Source organism: Poecilia latipinna, unplaced genomic scaffold, assembly GCF_001443285.1.
Source record: "Poecilia latipinna isolate Pla-1442-1.1 unplaced genomic scaffold, P_latipinna-1.0 Scaffold17, whole genome shotgun sequence".
Lineage (NCBI taxonomy): Eukaryota > Metazoa > Chordata > Actinopteri > Cyprinodontiformes > Poeciliidae > Poecilia > Poecilia latipinna.
The window spans coordinates 649,303-675,804 of NW_015112633.1; the positions used below are offsets into that span (position 1 = coordinate 649,303).

General features: G+C 38.1%; 1 protein-coding gene across 3 annotated transcripts in view; it reads left to right on the forward strand.

The window, feature by feature from the left end:
• The first annotated feature begins 2,093 nt into the window (after window positions 1-2,093).
• LOC106948550 (neuropilin-2-like) overlaps window positions 2,094-26,502 on the forward strand; it is a 118,369-nt gene continuing 93,960 nt past the window's right edge. For 2 of the 3 annotated variants that reach the window (XM_015034308.1, XM_015034300.1), the window contains exons 1-2: window positions 2,094-2,327; window positions 18,980-19,160. In XM_015034308.1, the coding sequence (XP_014889794.1) occupies window positions 2,252-2,327; window positions 18,980-19,160 (257 nt within the window). In that variant the 5' untranslated portion in view covers window positions 2,094-2,251. Of the gene's footprint in view, window positions 2,328-4,671; window positions 4,782-18,979; window positions 19,161-26,502 lie in introns of those variants that run through there. The other variant, XM_015034316.1, reaches the window with a different exon arrangement.

Sequence of the window (26,502 nt, forward strand, 5' to 3'; positions counted from 1 at the left end):
TAAGGACTGTTCTGCATGACTGGTCAATTTGTCACTTCTAAGGAGAAGTCGTGTGTTTGTCCTCACTTTGTAAGATAGATAATTGGCTACAATAACTGTTTCTTTTACAAATGTCTGCAAAATGTTGTCGATATTTTGTTTTGTCGAAAAAAGCACGTTAGCAATTGTGGTGATTCCATTAAATAATATTTTTAGAATTGCAATTAAAATCACATGTGAATAAGTTCATGCGATGAGTCATTAAAAAAACACATTGCGCCATCATCCTCCTATCACTTCCTGTTGTCTTCTTTGTGTTTCTGGCAGTAGTAACATTTGGTTTTGGCTCATGTGACTTATGTGATGCTAAAAAAGTGTTTCCATTGCACTTCTACATATTACATTGGGATTTTGTGTGATGGGAAAAAAGTAGTGCTTTAGAAAAGGAAAGAGGGGAAACTGAAGATATTTGGCTGGAGTTCAGGGTTGTTTTCCAGGCCTGAAATCTCCCTTACCTCCCCAAATGTATAAACTACAAAACAAGACACTTAAGGTCTTTAAACAAAATATAGCTTTAAGCACACTTAAGATTTTTAGCAATATCCCAAGCTTCTTTTGGAGCACTGTTCAGTCTACTACCACATCTCCAAAATAACAAGGAGTTGTTATGGTGGCAGCATTGTGTTGTGGGGATGCTTTTTGTAAAGAAAGTACAGGAAAGCTTCAATGAAATGATTCAGATCAAAGCATATTTATGTATTTAAATGGCCTAATCAAAACCTACACCACCCCAGATGTCTGACAAAAGTTGAAAGCTGGTGTTCCTGCACACTTGATATGAACAAAGTGAGTTTGAGCTAATTGCAACAAAGAAATGCAAAATGTGGGTCTCTGTATGTAGCAAAGACATTCTCAGTAGCTTCTACAAAGTATTGACCCCATAAAAATGCTTTGAAATATATATTTTTTTTACATTATAGCCCAACTTCTTGATGGAATCTGAATGAGGTGCAATAAAGTCTGTGGCTATGAAGTAACAGAAAAGTAATATAGTTCAAGGGGTATGAGTACGTTTGAAATCAGTATACATAATGAAAATGCACAGTTTCTTAATATGGAATCCAGATCAAAACAGAAGGAAAAGTAAAGAGAAATTACGAGGGGGGCGGGGGGGAGTCGGATGAAGGTATAACGATGTGTAGGATGTTGAGAGGTGATCAGGCGCAAAAGAGACAAGAGGGAGATGAAGCTGCTCTTTAATCAGTGAGGGGCCACATGGAGGCGGGCCGAGGTGCCCACTGTAATCCGATACACGCTCACGAGCGCACGGCGGGCACGCGCGCCGAAACAGGGTGAACTGAGTGAGCAGTCCCGTTCACTGCCACAAACCCGGAGGAGACCGGTGGGGAAGGAGCGCGCTGCCGGAGCCTGCCTGCCGGGAGAGAGAGACACACACAGAGGCACACGGGCTGCTGCTGCTGCTACTGCGCGTAAAGAGGAGGAGCGGAGGGAGTGGACTGAAGAGCACAGGGCTGCAGCGGAGAGACGCACAGCTTTCAAGGAGGAGGAGAAGTGGAGACGAACCACGTTTATTTTCTCCGGAGCAGTTTTACGCACGGGAACTGGATCTGCGCCTTATGAGAAATACATTTTTCATTGGCCTGAGAAATAACTGCTGTTGGGGCTGAACATAAAAAGGGAACATTAAAAAATGAGAACCTGCCCTTTTTCAGTAGAGTTGTAAACGAAGGTTTAAAGATATGTTTGCAGACCACTTTTTGTTTTAAATTTTCGTTGTTTTCTTACACTCCTTTTGGTTCGACTTGAACACCAAGTTAGATTTTTGTTTCTTTTTCTTTTTAATTTGAGTGTCTCTTCTGTCCACGACCTGCTCCAACACACGTTTTGACACTCTGTGGGACACCCTTACCCGGACTGTGCGCACCAACATGGATTTCGCTGGGATAAAACCGTGTTTGCAGTTCAAATCCTTCAGATTTTATGCTTTTGTGCTGCATTAACTGCGGTTTTGTGGCGAAAAGAAGCAGTGACAATAACTCACATGAACTGTGTAAAAGAGCCAAAACCGTATTTCTTGGAGAGCTGCAACCCGGCGTTTGGATTGTGATTGTTAACCCTGAAGGCACTGTGGGAAAAAGACGGGGAAGTTTATTACCGGAACACTTTATTTTTAATACAAACCAAATAAACCAAAAAGAAAGGAGAGTGCTTTTCATTTTTCTTCTGGTTTCTCAACACCTTGAGGGAAAAGATGGATTCATATTTATGGTTGTGTGGATGTATTCTGCCGCTTCTTTTGCCTTCAGCAGTAAAAGCTGACGACGGAGGTAAGTTTGACACCTTTGTCTCCCGCGTAAATCCATGTGTCTCCCTCGGGTTTACATGATGATCTAACCGCTCTTTTGAAAGGGAGTGTGAGTTAAAAGACACAAAACAAAACAAAACAAAACAAAACTCCTTTGCGATCTGTGAGGCATCACAAAATGGTATGAAATGAAAGTCAGTTGTGATTAAAATTCATTTCTTACAACACATCAGCCTCCAACTCATTTAAAATATGGTTTTTGTAACAGAATTGTCTATTTAGTATTGTTTAGTATAACTTGAATACAATTAAGAGGGAAGTCGTCTATTTTTTTTTATTATTTTTGTCTCTTTCTGTTCCAGTGCAAACAGTTTGCACCGCTACATCATAGAGACATAGAAGTAAAATCTCAACCTTCATCTGTGATCAGTTATCTGAATAACCTGTAAGCCATGATGAGGCTGGTTGTTCCCGTCCACTGCTGCTCTCAGCGCGTCCAGGATTGGACTGTGCGCTGATCTTGAATGGCATCTTCTTCCATCTAAGATGCCCGACTAAAAAGAGAAAACCTGACTCTTTTTAGTCGGGTTTTCCCATGTCGCCAATAAAAAAAATAAATAAATAAAAAAAAATCCACCACAACATAGCCTTTGGAGCGAGTGGTGCTGTCAGCGTTCACATCCTGATGAGAGTTTTACGTCCTCATTTGTGCGGACGCGATCTTATTCCTCGAAAGTTATCCCAAGAGTCTGAAATCTGAACGGCAACTTTCAAAACTTATTTTTCAAATCTGGAGCCACTATATTCATTTTCACAGCCAGGTCTGCAGAGAGGTGCTGGTGAAGCTGGCTGGTTTTACTGTCTCCTGCTGGCGGGGGTCAGCTGAGCTCCGACACTGCTTGTCTGGTCTTCAAAGCTACTTCGACTCCCGAATTTCACTTTTTTTTATGCACAGTCGTTTCTGAGAGGTGCAACCCAACCTCTGCTTATCAGACACTTATAGTACGTGCGTGCATTTACCGTGCATCTTCACGTGTACATCGTTTTACGCACAACGAATCTTACGCACCAGATTTCCAGCTCCGAGCAGCTTTGCTGTCCACATGATATCAGATCAGTAGCCACTTGTATTAGTCGCTCTGCTTCTACAGGTGTGAACTTTTTATGCGCTTTAGAGTAATGGAAAAAAAATCAATTCAGCGGGGAATAAAAAAAAACTGCTTCATTTGAGATTACGTATGAGTAGATTTTTATCTATTTGGTGATAAATTTGAGTCTTTCAAAACGGACTCTTTATGATAAGGCTTTCAGGTTCATGTGCGTAACTATGGAGAAACAAGTCGATTGTTGTAGAGAAAAACCTTTCAGTATTTTTGAAAGTTTTGTTAGTTTAAAGCTCCGTCAGAGGAACTTTTAAGGATCTGAAAACTTTGGTACCCCGTCTGTCAATTTTTTTTAAGTTTAAGTCAGAATTTACAGAATCCTTTAATATGCTTAAGGTATTAAAACTCATCTGTTTTGATATAAATTTATTATTTTCTCACCATGCTTAGATATAAAACATTCTTAACTTATTAGAAAAAAAATACATACATTTTCTGTTTTCCTGTAAAGGACCTGTTGTTAAAAGCCTTTCTGGCTGAATTAGAGAATTAGAGACCCCCGATTTGGCGCGATCCAGATTTAGTTTTCTATGTACTGTAACACAAAAAGATTACAAATACAAATATACAAAATAGGGCTTTGAATCCAACTAGGGGGAAAAGAGGGACTTTCTAGGTAGTTTGTGACACTTATTACTCAGCATGCTTTTGACTGAGCTTGTGCTTGTTTTGGATGCGTTAAATGAATAGGGTGGGAGGGGGAGGAATTCTGATTTCTCATTAGATGCCCATCATAAAGGTAACAATGGCCGATTTCTGGCACACTGACTTCAACTGGAAACAGAATATCTGCTGACATTAGATGAAACTTTTCCCTGTAGCTTCCCTCCAGCTCTCCCCCCGTGGCACTCAGCTGAGCATCCAGATCTTCTGCAGGATGAAGCTTCCTCAGCACTAAACTTTTAAAGATGCCTTTCCTTTACTGCTTCCCGAGAGATGAGCGAGGAAGGCACAGAGAGACGTAGAAGTGTGTATATATATATATATATATATATTTATATATTTATATGTAAATATAAAGCAGGAGGAGATGGAAGTAGAGAAAAGAGGAAGTAACAGAGACGGAAACAGACACGGGGAAGCAGCAGTAAAGAAGCGATCCTAACGGAAGAGAGATTTTTAGCCTCGATGTTTGATCCTGTTTCTTCATTCCGTTTGATCGCAGCTGCGCCTGGAAGGGAGATAAACGGACATAATTGGCCACTCAAGACCAGCTGTCTGCCTCTATAGTGTCTCCACTGAAATATGCTGGATGATGAAACAGGATCACCGCCATATACAGTGTTAGAAGTGCTCCAGCAAATTGCCCACAGGTAGAACTCAGGCTTGAATTATGTTATTAATATAATTGATATGATTGCTCCCACCCAACTTAGGGCCATTTTATAAGTCTAAAGTGGACGGGGAGCAAGCAACTCCACATACATACATGAGCTTCTTGTGTTGCAAAGTGCTCGGGTGTTTCATCTGTTTTGAGTTGGTTTCTTCTTGTATTGCAGCTGTAAAATACCCAGAGCAATTATTTACTGCCACTTTGGCTTAAGGAAAACCTTTATGATCAGTGTTTAATATGACCTCAAGGTTTAAACCTACTTGTGGGTTCAGTTTGTTATAATTAATTATTACATCAGGCTGAGTCAGAGGGCTCTGTAAGCCATCAATAAAACAAATTATCCATTTCACTTGTTTGCCTAATGAGCTTTTGCCCATTTTAGCGCCCTGCCACAAACATACAGTGCTTTTCCAAAGACACCCTTTATGTAATTTGCCATGTTACAGACGCCAACTGAAGTGAAATTTAGTAGGATTTTTAGGATTTTTAAGCCTTTCAGCGCCAAACTGGTGTTATTGCTGGATTTGGATTTGTCTTTATTCTTTGCTTTGATTCTTCTGGTTTTGGGTTATTTTTGTGTTTTGTTCTGATTATTATTATTATAATTAGCCAATGTTGTTGTCTTTTTAACTCATGTCCTCTCACAGCTTCTGTGAATTAAGTGTAACACACTTGACCTTGGTCCCACTAATGGTCTCCCCAGCATTTAAAAATCCCTTATTTTCAGTCAGTTCTTTGCCAGTTCTCTGTTCTGTTGCAATGCATCCTGTTCTTCTTCTGTTCCTCACTGGCTTTGGTCTCTCTTTTGTGTTTTGCACATGTGCTTGTAAATTTGCTTCATTTTGTTATTCCCCTAAAGTTCCCCAACTGGAATGATTCATGACAAGTAGCGTATAATTGTGAAGTGGAATGAAAAGGATGGTTTTTAAAACTATGCAAAACAATCTCTTTTTTTGGATACCAGTTTTGCACATCTAAAGACAGAGATTTCAAAATTGTCTTTGGAAATAAAAACAAGCTCAATTAGTGTGCATAAACAGCAGTGGGCCTTTGAATGCATGAATAGTTTCAGATGTTTTGCACCCTAACAGGATTTATTTAACCTGGTTTAGCTCTGTCCAACTTCCAGTAAACCTTAACCAACTTCTATGCACCTATTGCATGATACTGCCGCCGCTATGTGCCAAAGCGTATTGTACAGTGTCAGCTTAGATGAGTGTAGTTCTGTGAGGTATGTTCATAGCCTGGGGAATTGTCTTATAGTCTAAACCTGCTTTAAAATTCAGCTCAACATTATCTCTTGTTGAGCTGACATACAAAACATGTTGTATATCAGTTTTCATGATGTTGTATTCCCAAAAATGTTTTTTTTTTTTTTTTTACTAAGCGAAAAAAGCAACAGGTTGTATTGAATTTTATTTAGAGGTATGACAATAAAACTAGCTAATTTGTTCTCATTTTTGAGGGTTTTATTTATAAATCACATTGAAGACCTAGACTTGTTTTTACTAATATTCTCCACTTTCAGCCAATTTTCACTCAAAAGTTCAGTAAAAACATTGACATGGAGATGTAATGTATAAAATGTGGAATAGTTCAAGGACATGAATGCTTTCGCACATCATTCATCTCCTCAGAGTTTAGCTGAAAATGCTGAAAACATTCCAGCCCTTTGAATTGAATTTGGATAAATAATTTCAATAATTTTTGATTTAAGGAGGGCTTTTAACACACAGTAAATGAAAATATGTTCCACATAGACAATTAGAAGGTGAAATTAGAAGGCGTTTCTGTATGCATTGCATATTTCCCTGGATATCTCGCAATTGTCTCTTGAGATGTTTTTCATTACGGCTGCATTGTCAGACGTGTTGATTCACAGGTGCAGAGGGTAGGAAGGCATAAAATACAATCTATTTACAATGACTTACCTGGAGGAATTGTCAACTTTGCTCCCAACAGAGCGCACCGAAACAATGGAGCAGTAAAAACAGAGCGTGAGGGAAGGAGGAGAAAATATAAGTAGCGTGAAGAATCTTGAGTGTTTCAGGGCATAAAAGAGGGAGTTAAAGGGAAGAAACAGAGGCAGGGGGAGAGGAAGAGAGAGTGGGAGTATTATAGGGCGTTAGAGTAACAAGAGGAGAGCAGCTGGGTGTGAAGCAGTAGTTGAGTGGAGCCACCTGCAGTAAACCAATCCAGATTTATTCCTCTCCTCTGCTGAGCTCAGGAGGGTTTCTGGCCAAGGAAGGGCATTAAATACACTCTGATTATGATGTATGGAAGGTGGAAGACTCAGATTTATGCCTAAACATAAGATTTAATTCACATTTTCATCCAATGGAGCCTATTATTTACAGGACTACTCATCATATTTCTACTGTTTACAGGTAGCACTTTCTTTATGTATAGTTTTGTCATTAATTATAGTTTTTGCAGAAATGAGGGCAAAATAAACATTTCTACATTTCAGTGAAAATTGGGTTCAGGTCATTCTGTGCTACAACTGAGTGAGCAGGTGACTCTTTGCTGGAGACTTTCTTTGGATTTTGGTTTAATTATCCTGCAGGAAGCAGGTGTTTTCCACCAGGTTTCAGGATTAGCAGTGATCGCCTTTCATCTGTTTTCCTCAAATGACGATTTTACAAAGATTTCTTTTCTCTTATTTTCCTGACGTCACATGCAAGCGGTCTAAAACACTCAGAAAAATCACAGCTTTTTGCCCAAACCATGTGTCCGCAGTATTTAGCTTTTATATATGGCTACATTCACATAGTAGAGAAATGCGACCAAAATCCAATTCTTTTTTTTCGCCCATATGTGAACCATATCCAACTTTTTCATTCTGAATGGCCCAATCCTGATCTTCTTACCCCCACAAAAAATCTGATGTGTGTCACTTTCAAATGTAGTACTAAATTGGATATGTATTGAATAGTTTTAAAAACATCTGCAGGCTGAATGGTCATTGCACCTTTTATCCAACCTGTACGTCATTGACTTGACGTGTGTCATGATTCTTCACCGGAAGAAGCCAGATGTGGTAAATCCAGATGTAAACAATGGGTGAAGCATCACTATTAGTTGTGCTTTCGTTTTCTGTCCTCCCATTCTTTTGTTTTGATCTTGTGAGAACAATGTCAGCTTTCATTGTGCAACAACTTCAAAATTGATCCTTAAGCGATGACATCGATTATTACTTCTAAACAGTGCACTGATGTGTGACTTCTGCCCATTCGGGTTGCTTTAGGGTTATAAATGGCTTTTGGGTTCCAGTAACAAAGCAGAGTTGACCATGGTACAAGACAACAAGATGGAAACCCGAACGTCTCCAGTCTCTCTGACTGTGACTTCTCTTCCAAATCCATTCCTACAAGAAAAATATTGTCCATCCAGTGCATTTTCTGTCTATAATTGAAGCCTTTTCCCAGTTGGATGTGTCCAGAAAATCGCCAAAGGAAAGTATCCATTAGCCAGTCCAATTAAAGGCCCCAACCACCTTTACTGATTGCCTTTGATGGAAAGAACCATCATTGACAGAGTTCTTCATCTTTATTTCCGAGCCCTCCACCCTATAAAGGGAGCTAATTTCAGTAACTTGTGTCTGAAATGCTGTTTACTCTTTTATGACCCATGTTGAGGGCTAGAATGTAGTCTAACCTGTTAAGTAGAGGGCATCGCTTTGTGGCTTTCTTCACTATGCGCATTACTGCAGAGAAGGCATCAATCGTCTATCCATCTCCTGCTATCACCCTTGAACAAGACACCAAGATACTTAAACTCTTCAATGTGATGCAGTGACTGACCCTGGTGGGAGCATTCCTGCTCATTTCAGCTGCTTCACACCACTCTGCTGCTTGCTGAAGGTCATGGCCTGAAGATACCAGCGGATGAGGTGAGACCCTGAGGTCCCCAACCGTGACCAGAGCCCATGCATGAACAGCACAAACAAAATTGGTGATAAAAGGGAACCATGATGGGGTCCAATCCACAGGACACAGGTCTTGCTTTAATAAGAGAAGAGTGCTCTTTCAATCTTCTGAAATAACACTGACTAATAATGTAGGGGGACTGGAATTAGAGGGGGGTGTTTTAGTAGCATCAACAACATAGTTCACAAAGAGTGAATAAAATTTAAGCCAATTATCCTTTGGCACATTTCTCTCTGCGTTTCTCTCACGTAAAAAAAAGAGAAAGGACAATTAGGGTGTCCAGCAGGATGTTCTAATTACAGTTATCATGTCATTAGTAAACTGTTAGCATTCTCGTCTGTTTATTGGCCGTGTGTAATCACTATAGTAATTATAGAAAATGGGGAGAGCGGCGCGTTGAGTTGTGTTTGTCCACTTGTAAAGAAAAAATATCCTCAGATGGCAGCAGAGATCACGCAAATCCTTCAAATTGGGATATTTGCCTTTTCCTCACTTCTTCAAAACCTTCGCACACAAAGAAGAATGTTTGTGTAATCGAGTCTGTGCACAAGCCAAGTCCCTGGAGAGTCGGCAGGGTGGTGCGAGGCCACAGGTTGTTTTCCTTTTTCTCTCTCTCTTCACGCTGAATCATCTTGTTGTTTTCCCCTCCTTTCACGCCACTTCACTTCGTCTCTAATAGCGCTCTCTGTCTCTTTTTCCACACTTCCCTCTGTCAGTGTTTTCTCCCTCACCCCGGCTTAAGAAAGCTCCCTCACCTCCTGTTCTTCTCGCTCCGACGCGGTGGGAAATCTCTTTACTGTTTCAGCCGCTCTTTGTGTTTTTCTCTTTCTGCCTATTCTCTCTGACTCTGTCAATCTATGTTTTCTCACACTTGTTGGAAATCCATTCACGCAATTTGTTAGACACTCTCATTCATACACTTCTGAGAAGCCTGATGTGGAGCATCAAACACGCTGCCTTGAATGTGATTCCAATCACTTAAAGGAGTACAGCAGATAAACCGTCCATTGATGTTTGCATATTCTTTCTGTAATCAGGATCCAAGAAGAATAGGAAGGCGATAGCAGGCTGTATGCTAATGACTGGAAATAAGAACTTGAATCTTGAAATACTATGACATCTAACTAAATCATGTTACTCTTAGAAGTTGGAAAACCTGTGGGATTGGCAATTCGTTGTCAATTATAAGTTGTCAATCTAAGCTGTTGATTTTCTTCTCTTCTGTCATGAATGTGAACATTTTACACTAAGGGTCGGCCCTGTTTAGTCCACACTTATTGAACTCTACTGGAAAATTTGTTTGGGGATGTAAAACATTTTAATAAATATATAAATCTTTAATGGGTGCATGTAGAAATATGTCCTGCAATGAATTCCTTACCCATATAGAAAAGGAAAAACATCCCAATATCTTTGCAAGAATGTCAGTAATAGAAATAAATACAGTATATATATTAAAAGACAATTGAAGAAGTATTAAATGAGCAAAGTTACACATGTAGGATGTAACTAAATGTGATGTAAGTCCTAGTACATAAATTCAAGATAAACGTCTTTTTAGTACCTTTTAAGATCTTTGGACACCATATATATTGCACTAACAGTAAAAAACCTGAGACTAATATAGAAATTATAGTGTGACTCATGAAACACCGCACGTTTTAGCTTTTATTATCTTTTTTAGTTGCTTTGCTATAAAATGCCAACATTCTTTGAAAATAAATTAGGAGTTCAAGCTCATTTTTGCATCCAACTCTGATCTAAAATGTAACTTCAAGTTTGGCATCCCATTTATAATGCAGTCATTTGAACAATATTTACAATTTCATTTAATTCCCAGTCTCTGGAGGCCATGACAGGACCAATCATTATACAGTTATGGAGACATATACAAATTTCTGTAATCACAGCCTTTTTTTTTTATAAATTTTCACATGCAGGCTATTTTGTCCTTCCAACTTTTCTAAGGACATATTCTTAACATAAGTAGCTCAAAACATTTTCTTTGAGTTTTTGTTTAATCGTGAAGTCTATTAGAGTAACACATCCCTCTGTTGTCTTTGGCAAAATGTATATTACACAGGCAGCTCGAACATAAATGTTAGTGAGTAGAGTTGCTTTGTAGGTTTTTATTAAGAGTCTGTTACCATTTAAGCAGACGTGAACAAATTGCCCATTACTAATCTGTTCTAACAAACGCTGTCACTTGTTTTCAAAGTAGTTTTGGCACTGAACTTGTATTTATCACTGTTTTATTCTCATTAGAGTGTCATTTTGGATTAGAATCCCCTATAACTTGAAAGGCTTGCTCCTCTGTCAGTAATTTTTTTCTCCATTACACACTCAGTTTTATTTTTTGACTCATTTTGTCTCCCTTTCCCCCCTTGCTGTGTTTAGTCTCAGATCCTTTGTAGTTTTCTCCCTGTCATCATTCTCTGTCTTTTATCCACACTCACTCGGTAGATTTCCACTGTGTGTTAAAGCAGAACACCTGGAGAACACGGCCCCACCTGTTTGTGTGTGTTTGTGTCTGTGCCAATATAAGTGTGTGTGCGTGTGCGCTTGTGTGTGTGCGCGTAGGTTATTTTTTTTTGTCCAGTGAGCTTTTTTGAGTTGCTGACTTTCTCCTTTTTGTTGATGAGAGACAGATGTTCTTGGATAACTTTCCTTTTCTGACATTCATCCTCCTCTGACTTCTATTACTTCTTTTTTAGCCTCTGTTTTTTTTAATTTTATATCAAACTTTCCTTATAAGAAATAAACTTTTGAAAAAGTATTGAACTTTTTCACATTTTCTGACATTACAGCGACATATTTCAGGGTATGTCATTCAGTGTTTCTGCAACATAACACAAAGTAGCACATGATAAGTAAGTTTTTTTTTCCAATTAAAACTTTAAAAAGTCTGCTGTGCATTTCTGCAACAGCAATTGTCATGCAACTTTTGAACGCATCTCAACTCCAGTAAACATGAATACAATGGCTAAATTCTGCTAATGGGTCACCACTTTGATACTATCCTGCATAGTTGCAGGATATAATTAGAATTATTGGAACCATAACCTTTTGTAGCCTGTAGCAGTCTTGTTGAAGTCCATTCATTTCCCCAATTCCTTGCTAAAGAATAACATTTCCGCATAACATTTTGCAACTAGACCAAAAAGTTAAGTTTTGCTCTGACCTGCCCAACAGTGATAAACTGTTTCTTGGTATTTATGCATTTGTCTTGTGATATTTCCATTTTCAGAAGATGGAGTTAGAGTTCAGATTTCAAGTTTATTTGTGTAGAACATGTCAGCAACAAGAGTGCTTTAGATCATAAAAACATCATGCAGTCACCAACTGTGAAACAATCAATAAACATTACATTTTGTCAAATGCCATCAATACACATCAACTATGTTGATCAGTGTCCCATTTACTACTAATCAGATGCAAATAAAAGCTGAATGTCCACCACACTTTGCCTTTTATTTCTAAAATGTTTTGAAAACCATTAACTTGTACTTTCCAGTTCATGGCTATGCAGCAATTTTTATTGGTCTATGATTTTAAACCACTTTAAAGTTTGTGGTTGTAATATGTCAAATTGTGAAAAAGTTTAATGGTTATTAATAGTTTTAAGGCTTGTTATTCATGTAGCAAAAGTTGTAGACCTCAGCTGGTCTCCTGGGCACCATTTAAGGTCAGAATAATGAGAATGTATGACTCACTGTGCTGTTTGGATTATCGGGGCCAGAGCTGGTGGACAGTATGTTTACAGCCTTCTACTTAACTAGCTTTCTGGTGTGGTGGGGGGAAAACAGTTTTTTTCATGAATTAAACACCCACTGTTGATAATGCTTTCATTATGGTGTCAGGCTGATGGAAATAAATGCGTATTTCGGCACATTTACTAAGTTCATGCAGGCTAGCGAATCGATTTCTGTGCTCTGAAAGTGTCTGTTTTGACTCAAATCGGGCAAAGCTGGAAGTGAGCTCAGAAACAAGGTCAGAGCATTTGCATTTGGTGCCAAAAAAACAAGGATCTATCTCATTTGAAAGAAGGAACGTCATGAGTTTATGTTCATATGACTTCCACTGAGAATATGCGACTCATTTCTTCACTGAGACATCTGTGCGTGTGTGTTGAGGTTTGCACTTGTGGGGAAAAGTTGCTGAATAGGTGTTATCAGGATGCAATACCAAACACGGCAGAGAGCCATAAATAATGCAGTGACCTGTCTTATATCCCTGCTTGACTGCTTAGCACCATTTACCGCCACTTATCTTGCTTGTGTGTTTGTGTGTTTGTGTGCGGGTGTGTGTGTGCGTGTGCGTGTGCGTGCGCATGCGCGTGTGTGTGTGTGTGTGTGTGTGTGTGTGTGTGTGTGTGTGTGTGTGTGTGTGGTCTGAATCCAGTGATGTCTAAGACAGACGAGGAGAAGCGATGTTCAGCGGTTTTTGTTTGCACATTTGTTGTGAATATGTGGTCTAAATACAAACCTCTCCCTGATGATCTCCACATGCTCCTGTGGTTTGGGAGGGAAAAAAAGCTGTGTTGTGTGAAAATGAGGGTCAACGGGAGGGAAGTGTTTATGGAAGGGACGGAAGCTGAAACAAAGAGGAATTTGGGGTTTTCATGTGGTTTCCTTGGCCTTATAAAAGTCAGAGAGGGATGCTGCACACGTCTAAAAGCACAGTTAAAGTGTGAGTACTTTTTTGCTGTTTGATCATTCTTGGCATGATCTGAGTTTTTTTTTTTTTTTTTGCCAGATCAGCATCTCCTCCTTACAGCATGCAGATCTCAGATCTTTAGTGTAGAATACAAATTAGAATTTCAATTGATTTTGTGTTGGAAGCTGTGCTTACATGCTTGATTCTCCTCATTTACTAACAAAACATGTCTCACTCTCGCTGTTCTCTTTGCATAGGATGCATAACAAAAGTATTCACACCCCTGAACTTGTATTTTATTGTTATTTCATGTGATAGACTGAGACAAAACAGCACATAGCAAAATGTAATTCCTTGATTTTATTGTTTTGTATCATATTAAAGGAACTGAAAAGATGACAATTGCATTAAAAGCAAGCGACACTTTAAAAGAGCAATAGTAAAATCTTGACAAACAAATAAAATGTCTTAAAATGTTAAGTTTTAAAAGAGTTTACTTGAGTGGTAAAGCTGCACTATGTTTTAGGGACTTGGTTCCAGAGCCTTAGAGGATAGAAACTAAATACTTCCTCTTCTGGTCCTGGAAGGACAGATTACAGGTCTCACATGAGTCCTTATATCACTGCAGTGGGTCTCTGTATGTCAAAAAAATTAATTTTAAAATTTCTTGAAGGTATGTAAGAGGTACGACACAGTATTAGCGTAATACTACGAAAAAATTACATTATGAGAACAAAATTATATTACGAGAATGAAGTCATAGTATTATGACTCAATTCTCAAAGTACTGACTTTATTCTCAAATTATTATGACTTATGACTTGCATTATTTCGACTTTGTTCTCAATATGATTTCTTGTAATACAACTGTATTGTATTATTTTGACCTCATTCTTGTAAAAAAAAAAATATATATATATATTTTTTTATTATTATGGCCCTAATACTCATATACCTTATGGAATTTTACAGGCTTTAAAGTTTTAAGTTCTGTCCTTGGATAACCAGAGAGTCGGTCCATTTGCCTGGATCCGTTCAGCATTTCGGCAGGAGTGTTTTAGACAACCAACAGCTGCATGCTTGATTTTTTTTTTCCTATTCTCCAGAGACCTGTTTATGCAACATTACAATAAATAAGAGGCATGTTTCTGTTTCTTATTTTGACACAAAATTCTTTTTTCTGTCAATATTTATAAGGTTATAGTGAGATATGGTTTATATGTAATATGGTCTGAATACTGTTAAAATTTAGACAAAAATCCTTACAGACACCAAGTTTTTTGCCTCCTCAAGTCTGGAATGTTTTAGTATCAAAACAATTTTGGACATGCAGTTAAAAAGTTCTCCAAGGCACACTACACGCTTTCTTCTGTTTTAAAGAATGCTTAGCTCTCCCTCCTTGCGTATATTATTGCCTTACCACTGCAAGGACCTGACATTTCATTTCAGTGTGCATATATCTAAATGACTGTGTGTGCAGATGAGCGAACACAATCAAGTCTACTTTAACTGGCACCTAATCCGAGATGATGTCAGCTGTGAACTCTTGAGCTCAATTTGTCACTTTCTGCCCTGTTTGGATTCAGTAATTGTTTAATGACTTTGCGTGAATCTCTTGGGATTGATAGTTTCTAAGAGAGAAGCAGACACAGTATTCCATATAAACTGATCAGTCTGATTCCTCAAACTCTTAGAGGTACTATCCTTATCAGCAATAGGTCAAAGGTGAGCAATGGGAGATGAGAGAGAGCCGTAATGCTGAAAACTGAATTAACAGAACAGCTCTATGCTGCTCAGTTGGGTTTTTGTGCAGGTGGTTGAATTGTTTTCTCCTCTAATTCTTCATCAAGAAGACAGTTGGTTGAGGATGACAGTCGGCTGTAAGAAAAAGATAAACAGTCTGGGTAAATTTTAAAGGCCTGTCTGCATCCGCAGCATTTTTCTGTTATGATACATTGAAGATTTATGGTTTGATCAGTCTGTTCTACTAACAGCTTGTCATCTCCCAGATTTACACTTTGCAAGTTGTTGTTCTTTGCATAACAATTACAAGATCCCCTGTTTATGTGCAGTAAATACCATTTATATAATATGGGATGGATGGTTAGAGAATTTTTTTTACAGTTTGCTTTTGCCTCAGTTGCTATGATTTTGGCCGAAAGAAAAGCATTGAGTGTGTTTTATTGTTTAGTATGTATGTTGAACATTAAGAGACATGAAAACAGTAAGACATGATGTGTCTAAATATTTACAAAAAATCACAAGGAAACGTTGGATGTTTAATTTAATGCAAAATAGGTCATTTGATTAACTTTTTTTTTTTTGCTAATTGCTTAGTTTAATACTTTTAACCAAGTTCAACATAAGCAGCACTTCAGTTTGTGACGAAAAATCAAATCTAAATGAATGCAGTTTTTCAATCAAATATATTTGTAATCTATTAAAGTTTATGACTTTATTTCTCACACATCACACCTTCTACACAGAGCTATCTAAGCAAAGCTCCTATACCTGGTTTTTGGTTGGTGCTGCCTTCAGATTGTGGAGTGGTTAAACACTAATCCAGGTGGTGCTGACACAAAATGCGTGTGGCTGGGTTACACGGCTCTTGTAACTCTACTCCTGTATTTCTGTGTGTCACCAGGGAGATTGGAAACAGATAGGAGATGGACGGGATTAGTTGGTTCTTAGAGTGAGGGAGAGGGAATTAGAGAGATCCAGACTGCTGATCATTAATTGTTAGCAGACAGAGTGAGGCAGACACCAGGTATAAAAGCCAAAATGTCAGTCATGTTGTTTGCTGACTGCTGAAATCTGATCTTCTCTCTAAACTTCTCTTGCTTGAGACTTAAACTGTTTATATGTATCAGATCCTGAGTTGGCCTGTTTTTTTTATTGAAATACATTAATGAAAATGAATCTAATGACTATTCCTTATGAATTATAAACTGTATTAATTGCATGTAGTGGTGATATCTGGTTATGTGTTTATGCTGTGCCTTATGTGTGCATGTCTTACTCCTCTCAGAGATGGTTTACAGTAGCCAGTCTATTAATAGCTTTAAACCATGTTGTATTCTGCTGAGCAGTTTGGCTTGGCTATGCTAGCCCTCGCAGCACAGTGGTGATAAATAAAACGTCATAGCACAGAAGGCCTGATGGTGGCTTACACAGCCTCCTCAGACAGGCTCTGCTCTCTTCTACATTTCTCCTGGAGGCATGTCTCGTGATGCGTATTTAGCCGTGGCTCAGTAAATAATGAACTCTGTCAGGAGTCCAATTGTGAGTTTGTTCTCCCGTTCTCTGGAAAACAGGAAATTATTTTAGGGTGTTGCATACCAGCCAAGTATTTTCCCATCAATCAGCCAGCACTGGCAGATGCTGTTTTCATTTAAATAACCTAGTCCGTCGTGGCCATCGTTTTCCCCAAATATTTACAGAAAATCCATCTGCTTTTTTGCAGATACAGCGATTTCTTTTTCCACTATTATTATTTGTTACTGCTGAAATAATGCCATCTTTATGGTTGCTTTTTTCAAAACTGCAATCAAAAAACATTTTCCTTTCACTTCCTTGAGCAAGCACTGGTCACAATTTAAATCCTTACATGACATTGTGATTATTTATACTGCTTTGTGAGAACAGAGTCTGTTACTACTGTTTTCTGTTACTTTATTTGTGCTATTTTAAATTCTTACTTAAATTTAGAGGTCACAGATGGTGAAAGAGCTCACTGACTTCAATAGTGTTTAATGCGGCTAAAGTTTCAGCAAAAGGTGACTCTCAAATCATTGTGTCAGGGGATGCAAATTCAAATGCATGCCACACTTTCCAAATTTTAGTTTGTAAAAAAAAATGCACCGTTTTCTTTCCACTTCAGAAGTATGCACTTATCACAGATAAAATGAAGTTTGTTGTTGTAACATGACATTTAAAAAATTGAACTTTCTTGTAAGAAACTGTAAGAAGGATGGAGCAAGAAATTAGTAAAAGGTAATGGTTGTGAAAAGCAAATTAATAGAAACCTATAATTATATTATAACTTACAGTTACATGTCCAGAGCTGAGAGTTTGTGCAGTCAATCAAAAAGAGCAGCCACCGTTTTAGTACAACAGAGCCCATATATTTTGTACAGTAGAGTTGTGTGTGTTATGCTGCTGGGTGAAAGAGATATGAATGTGTTGCCCATCTGTGTCAGATTGAATCTGCAGCTGTGAATAAGTGCCATTGTTTATGACATGAGACAGACATATGACTGCTGACAAGTGGATCCGCTCTGTGACAGTAACTGTGGCTTCTGGAGGGCTGAGTGTGTGTGATGGCAGGTCTGTGTGTCATCATGAACCACAACAATGCCTCTGTTCATCAGGTTGTTGAGATTCTCAGTTTCTCATATGCGGTCTTTCTGAACAGATCTTTTATTTTGATTGTTCTCCTTGTTTTTTTACCCCAATTACAGATAAAAATCAAAATGAAGAAATGCATCTTTGATGATAATTGTGTTGATTCACAACAAATACATAACACTGACCTTGATGGCACTTTTTTCTGCTGGTGTCAACTTTGAAGTGTTATTGAGAGCGTCTTCTAAATTTGTTTTCCTTTACTTTCAATTTCTTTCTTTATGATTTCTTCTAGCATCTGAAGCACATTTGTAATAAACATTGAGATAATAAATTATTTAAAACTATTTTCATATTAGCACATTTTAGGAAAGGTTAGACCCTTTAATTAGAGACACAAACAATTAATAGACGTATGATTAATTGCCATTTAATGCTTCATTGGATTAAAATGATTCCAATCGATTAACTAACATCAGTCTTGTAGTTTGGCCACTGTCCAGCAGATGGTGCCACTTGTCATCCTTAAATGAGCCAGAGACAGAAATAAAGATGGCAGACCCATGCCAGAACGAGAAACAGAAATAAAGTCAATTGTGGGATGCAGAATGCACTTAATGCATTTCTGTTTTTAAACATGAACACTCGACAAACTCCTATAATTTCACCTTAACAGCGCTCATTCAAGAAATTGTTAAAATATATTGTGTTTCTTGTTTTAAATTCAGCATATTATGAAAGGTTTAGCCTTTTATTTTGTGGAAAGATGATTTACTTCTTGATACAACACAAGACCAAAGTTTTTTAACCTGTTATTCACGAGAGGACCCAAGTTTGGGTCCTCTCTTGACAGGGGTGTCAAACTCCAGTCCTCAAGGGCCGCTGTCCTGCAACTTTTAGATGTGCCTCTGCTGCACCACACCTGAAAAGAATAATTAGGTCATTAGCAAGGCTCAGGAGAACCGATCTACACAGGGAGGAGGTAATTAAGCCATTTCATTCCACTGTTTTTTACCTGTGGCACATCTAAACACTGCAGGACAGCGGCCCTTGAGGACTGGAGTTTGACACCCCTGTATTGTGAATGACAACCTGTGAACAACAGGTTAAGAAAATGGCCGCTTGTCAATTAATTGTTATCACCAATCTTTTAAAGTAAGATCTTCCTATAAATACAAATAAATAGAAAGATAAATTTCATATATTTTTTCTGATGTCACTCATGCCTCATCTGTTTCCATTCACCCAGCCTCTGAGCCATGCGGCGGAAACTTAGATGCCACATTTGCCGGCTACATCACCACCCCTGGCTACCCGCAGGAGTATCCACCCCACCAGAACTGCCACTGGGTTATCACAGCCCCGGAGCCATCGCAGCGCATCGTCCTCAACTTCAACCCACACTTTGAAATGGAGAAGCTGGACTGCAGGTGAGAGAAAAACACAGAGATGATCCTGATGACTGGCAGACAAAAGGGTTATAGAGAGAAATATTGAGAGTGAATTGGTTTAAACAGTGGGGACATTTAAAGTTATATGAGAAACTACAGTGAGTCTGAGTTTCTTCTTTCTGCCTGCAGCTTTGGGTCTCGCCTGTTTCTCAGTGAGAGTTGCTGGTGAACTTCAGCCCACTCTCCTTCTGTTTCTCTGGCTTTCACTTTGCCATAATAATCACTTTGGGACCTCCCTCGGCCCCCTGTCTCTAATTATCAAAGTCTAATTACGACACATTTACTGTTCCAGCAGGCTTTTTCACACTTTGGCTGCATTAAAACAGATTAGAGGATTTGGTGTTCGTCACGTTTTTGGGCTGTTTGGCTTTGGTTGCACAGCGAGGCCGACAGGAAGACGCCATTAAATCAAAATCAAGCAACCAGCAATGAAGGCAGGCTGAAAGATAAATTGTGGAAAATTGCATTGTTGGACTAGAGTTTTAGGAGGCAATCAGAAATCATGTTAACTCAAAAGTCTATTTCTCAAATAAATAACTCATTTACTCACTCACTGTATCATGTTCACCAAATAAAAGAACAATAACTGAATTTGGAGTATCCAGCTGGTTTTATTTTTGTTACGCTTTGTGCTTTTTTTTGTCACATGTTGCACTATTCATCAAAGAAAAAGAAAATCTTTTAACTTAGGATATTTCTTTTTTGCACATTATAAAATAGTCTAAAAGACAAGGACGTTAACATTAGCAAGCCAGTATTGGCCTCTTTCTAGAAGAGGAAGTTATTTAATTGCACTTAGACAGCAAAATCCATATCCATTTTTTAAATCTTAGCCAATTTTTGTGGATCTTACTCATATGTTTCGGTAATTTTCATGTTGCAGTGGTCAGTGTTGCTTCAGCTTTAATATTATAACAGATGATATTTTTTCAAGCAGCCTTTGGTAAATTGATTGAATGTCTGTTCAAAAGCTTCATTCCAGTAATCTCATCCTTGTCTACATTCTCTCTGTTTTCTCTCTGCCTTTGTGTTTTCCATGTCTCTTTCTGGCTGTACAGCCATGCACTTTCATATTAACAGTAGCAAAAATTGGCTGCAGGTTCTGTGACATTTTGTGGTTTTGTGAGATTTCTTTTAGCATCTTGTGGTTTGCTCTCCGGGCAACGCTGCTTGTGCTGCAAGGTCATGTTGGCATTTGATTATTGCAAGACTTTTTTCCATCAGTGCGACGGTTGATTTCAAGTTATTTTGAGATAAGTAGAAATCCATTAGTCAGGCTCATTACTTGTTACAATCTGAGATTCCTAATTTACACAGATTTTTGATCTGGTATTCAGGAGTCAAAAGCACACAATTCTAAATGTGATTTTTTTTTAACAGAAAGCCTCCTGCAAAATAAAAAGAAATGATTTAATCATGTGTACCTGATGTGATACATCTTTGTTTGATTTTAGCCATTTTAGGTAGAATAAAAATGGGGTTGTCTTAAAATATTCCTCAACTAAAAATGCATTTTCATTATATTTTACAAAGGATTTTATTTTACTGAAAATGTATTCAGTTTGTATTATTTGGCTATGTTAGTTTTGTTATAACACGTTTCCACACGTTTAGATCTCTTAAAATCACATGCACACTTTCATGTGGTGTCTTTACGTTTTCATGTAACTGTACACTGTTGCTGTTCATTTGGCAAATGTCTCACTGCAAAAACAAAAAAGCTTGCTGAGTAATTATTCTCTAATTTCTAACGCAAAAAGACAAAACTCACTTACAAGAAACTTTTCAGCAAGATATAGGAGATTGTTTTGTCAATAATTTCTTAATATTAATGAAAAAGTTACATTTATCTTGCTGAAAAGTTGCTGTGCTAAGATACTAAGTATTTGGTCTAGACACTAGACCAAATACAGTACTTAGTAAAATTTTGTGTTTTTGCAGCGGTTGTACTACCATCAGTGGAGGATTAATATAATTTTTGTGACATGTAAAAAATAACAGTGGTTTGGAGATTTTCAGGGAGTCTGAAACTTACAATAATTAGCTAAGTAAGTTAGCATTCACAAGTGGTAGTTCAGTGTGGTTTATTTTGACCAATATTCTGTACAACCTCTTCAAACTCCTTTGCTGCATCAGATGGCAAACCTCCAAGTCAATACTGAAAGTAGAAGTTACTGCAGACATTTTAAACAATACAAAATTGCTGACTCACTATATACTGGACCTAGAGAGGACAAACTGAGCACAGCTGGTGACATTTACAAGATATCTGTGGACCTAAAACATGTGAAAATCGTAAGTGCCACAAGATCTACTGTCTGCAAGTTCTTATCTCTGTGGCTGCCACAAAATGGGTGAATGCTACGCAAAGTAGAGAGAGACCTTTGGGAGGCAGTATGTGTAAAAAACTGGAAATGTAAACTTTCTGGCACAGATAGCAACAGAGAAAAATACAGAAATACACATATAGTAGCACACACGCTTACTTTTCCAACCTCAGTCTGCATTTCCGTGCTTTCTCATCCACTTATTAACATTTCAGCCGTATTAATTATAGATAGGTGAATTCTCCCCACTCAGATGTACCAAAATCATTCAGACATTTCTTTCCTGGGATTGAAGCATCAATATTTTACTGGCTGTCTGTTTGTTAACAGCCAGGGAAGTAGAAAATGCCCACTGTGCTTTGTTCTGGTTTGCTTTCCCACAGAGCTGTGAAAATGAAAAACATACTTCTCCCTTTGTCTCCGGGCTCTTGGTATTTCTTTGGCTATACTCACTGTCCAGTTTATACAGGGGATTTCTCCATTTTCCTGTCTGGATTTTTCTCCATATCTCCCCTCACCACCTCCTTCCTCACCCTCTTGACTTATCTTGTGCCTCACTCCTCTCAGATCCATTTAAGGTTCAGCCGTTTCCCACGAGAATGAAATGTAGCAGGAATAAGAAATAACATGCTCTGATTTTTTTTTTTTAAGACCTGATCTAGCCTGCAGAGTGAGATATTTGCAGTGTTGCTGGTGCCCTTTGGTGAGGAGCTATTTAGGTTTACAAGCTCCTGGCCCCGAGTGCGACTTCATGAGTGTGTGTGTGCCTGAAACTGAGCCGTTGGGTTCAGAGGGCAAAAAGAAGCAGGAGCTGTTGGTGTTTGCTTCTATGTAGGATGTACATACATGGTCATCCACTGATTGTGAGCAACAACCACAACACATGTAACACACGCACACACACTGAGATCAGTGTGTTGATCTCTTTTTATGTCTCTGGATGTCTCTTACATTTGATACGGCTATAAAAACACCGCATATGTTTCTTTTCTCAGCTTCGGTGAAAACAGATAAACTGTTGTTAATCTTTTCAGAGAGTAAAAAACAAACTCCTCTAGGGACAGAAAAGCAGACTGTGTCTGCAAACAAAGGCTGCTTTATGAACGGCCATATGATTCATCCTGTCTCTTTCTGTCATGAAAAATATAAAAAAAACAACCTCAAGATTTACTACCATCCATCAACAAGCATGCCGTCATGCATCAACAACTGATGTACTATTTACTGTGATGAATATTATAATCTACTATGGTCTTGAGTTTTCTTTAGAGTTGGGATTTATTATACAGAGACTGTACCAATTTACTCTCTTTTGGATTGGTAAATTACATTTTGCTATTAGAAAAAATGCATAAATCCAGTGATAGAGGGCAAATTTCAGAATGTCATGTGAGTGCTTTACTGTTGAGATGTTATTTCACCCAATTTAAAAACTTCTGAATTTTCAAGCATATTTTGCTTGAAAAATATGCTTATTTAGAGACAGTTTTTAAAAATCATTCATTAAAATAAGTGTCATGTCATTTATTTTAATGAAAGATTTTTAAAAATTGTCTCTAAATTCCAGATACTAAGTGACTCTTGATCAGGACATCTTTAAAAATGATTATTAAGAGAAGAATAAATACTAAAGCATAGAATCAGTCAAAGCAAACCTGCTTGTAATGAGTCATGCTTTCTTCATTGTTGCCAGCTTTCTCGTCTGAGTTTTAGTTCCTCAGTAAATCCCACAGGCTCCTGCACCGTTCGATTAAAGTGATCCTCAGACTGAGAGACCTGCTCACAAATTGCTTTGATTGAGCTTGTTCATTTTAAATATGCACCGTCTGCACAGCATCTGCCAAGTTACAAAAACCAAGAGGTGGTGCACCTGCCAGAAGAGCACCACTTAGTAATTATAACTTCTGGTGTATGCTGCTATATGCTGTGTCAAAAGTATGAATTCCTGCGGTTTCTGTACACTGTTTCCACTTACCTTTCAAGACAGGTCAATGCTTAAATCTTAGTCACGTACATTACCGTAGTATGAGCTTTCTATGGTATAACCTTGAGTAAATACTCAGTATTATGGAATTTACACATAAAAAATGAAAATGTCAAACATTACAGCGCTCTATATGAAACTAAAAGTGTAGGAAAAAGTATTCATATGGTTAGATTAATTATCTTAACATACTGTTTAGTTATTCCAGATATGCTAATGTTATATGTAGCATTTATTTGTTGTTAGATTGATTGGACCCATAGATTACAATTTTATTGACAATATTATATAACAAAAACACCTAATCTATTAGTCTGTATCCAGTTGTACTGTTTAAGTAATAGCGGTTATTGTGTAGATTAATATCACATTTTAGTATTTTGTTCACATTTTGTGCAAATACATAAGGCGATAATGGTTAGTAGGGCAATCTGCTCATGTATCCCAGTCTGTTGTGAGTAACTACAGTTTTTAAGCTGTATTTTTGTAGTAGGAGCAACAGGACCACTCCTTTAACAAAAAAAAAAAAAAAAAAAAAAAAACATGACTGTCTGTGTAAATGTGATGGATAATATTTCAAAGAGCAAAATATTTATTTCTTGAATCAGCCATCTACCTGGCAGTGTGCAGCAAAGAAAGAGGAGGGGCATTGTTGTGTTGCTCTGTACATTATGCCATTTATCTGGCATCTAATTGTTGGGACTTTAAACTAAAGGAGCAGTATGATGTTTAATGTTTTCTAAAGAGACATTTTCTACAGTTAATTTAACATTGCTGATTTGGTGATGACTTGATATTTTACAGTTATTTGGCTCATAAACCGTCTTAAGTTTGGTTAATTCCTGCTTACCAAAAATCAAGTATCTGTCTCTAAGTGAGCAAACTTCTGTTGTTTGATCATCACTTTGGCCACTGCACCTTTTAGTATTTCTCCCAAGTAAAAATGAGAGATTTGTTCTTTCAGTTTTAGTGCTTTCCATTTGTTTTGAAGAATAGTTTCCTGCTGAGGTGAAACATTTCTATAAATGATGGGAGAACTTTTGGGACTTCTGAGGTAGACACATGCAATCTTCCTTTGGGTGTACAGAATGAGAATTTACGGCTTTGACTCATTGGTTCGGTTGTTTATCTCACATGTTCCCCCATACCTCGCTGCACTGCTCTGTCTCTGAAAACAAGATCTCAATTTGGAGTATTTGGAAAGCGCTCGCACACAAACACAGACGCACACACAGCCGCTCGGAGAAAAGTGCAGCGTCAGGGTCCGCTGAGAGCAGGCACAAATTATCCTGACAGATACCTCCTGTCGCTCTGTCTCCTCTCCTCTTTCCTGCTGGCTCTTTCCCCCCGTTCTCGCCCCTAGATTCATGTCCCCGCTCCCACCCTCGTCACCGTTGCCCAATGGATTCCATCTATCATCTTTCATCTGCTCTTGCAACTTTGCCCATCTCACCTCCTTCGATCTTTCTCCCCTGCCAACCTCCCGCTTTCTCTATCACCTCTGCTCTCCTGTTTTTGACCTATTTTTGTTCAATTTACTATGTGTGATTGAGCCTAATTTATCTCCTTCTTTCCATCCCTCTCCAAGCTGTCGGTCTCTACTATCAGCTGGACTTTGATGAGCACAAAATCATCATTCAGCATTCAGTTTCAGAAATCAAGGACTGCTAAATACTGCAGTCTTCATTTAGTCATTTACTTTCTTTTCCTAAGTCACATATCTGTTTTTTTCTTTCTAGTATTTCTATTTGCATTTCTTTTTATTACATCTGGCTTTTTTGACCTCTATCTTCCTCTTCAAAAAAGTAAATGATACGTAATGTCATGATGGCTGACCATAAAGTAATCACATGCAATCAAGGCCGAGGATATTTTTGGTACTAAAGTCAAGTCATGCTTTCTATAAGCAACATACGCAGCCTTTTGTGACGTGTGGCAAGTAAAAACAATATTGAGTAGTACTATGACAACTATTTTCCACATTAGTTATGGTTACAACCTCAAACATGTTTTCCAATAAACACAGAAGAGTTGAGAATTTGTGAAGTGAAAGAAAGACACCACATGAAAGGAAAGTGTGGGACCGTTTTTACATTTTAGTTTTATGTTTTGCCAATTTTCCAACTTTTTTCTTGGCGAAACAGCTAAAGCTCAGTCATATTGGACGAAGAGCCTTTGTGAACATCTATTTTAAGTTTTATCAAAGATTTTTTTAATACTTGACTTAATCTAAATAATTTCATTGCATCTCTGGCTGTATTTTTGGAGCCGTTGTCTTACTAAAAAGTAATTCTTCAACCTGGTCTTAAGTCATTTTCAGTCTCTAAAGAAATTCTGCAAGAGTTTCCTGTATTTAGCTCCATCCAACTTTCTTCAGCATTTCTTTTGCTGAAGAAATGCCTCCCTAGAAAGTGGCTATTGCCAGTACCATGTTTCATAAAGGTGACGATGTGTTTAAAGTTTCTTGATAGCCATGTTCCATGTCTACAGAACAGTATATCTTCATCTGCATATTTGCTATGTCTCCTGCATGGACTTCTTACAGCATCTTTCTTGGCATTTCTCCATCAGGACCAGATTTGTGAGCTGCATGTATCACTGTAGCTCCTTCAGGGTTACCATAAACCTCTTGACTACTCCAGAACTAAATGCTTTCCTTCCCTGGCCAGCAGTTTAAGCACTTTTACCTCATCTTGGTAGGTTTGCAGCCCTGCTGTATTATTATTTTTTTTTTAATTGTCAGACAGATTAAACAGTGCTAAGGTAGGATTTCAAAGCTTTGGAGGTAGCTTCAAAACCTTATCTCAACTTTTCCACTCTTCCCTTAATCATTTAACTGTTTCTTGAGCTTCATGATGCCGTTTTTTTCACTAACATTCTCTGAAATCCTCTCAGTCCTTTAGAGCAGTGGTCCCCAACCCGGTCCGTGGACCAATTGGTACCGGGCCGCGCAAGAAGTAAATAAATATTTCCGTTTTATGTATTATAAAAGTCTGGAGGATCTTTTATT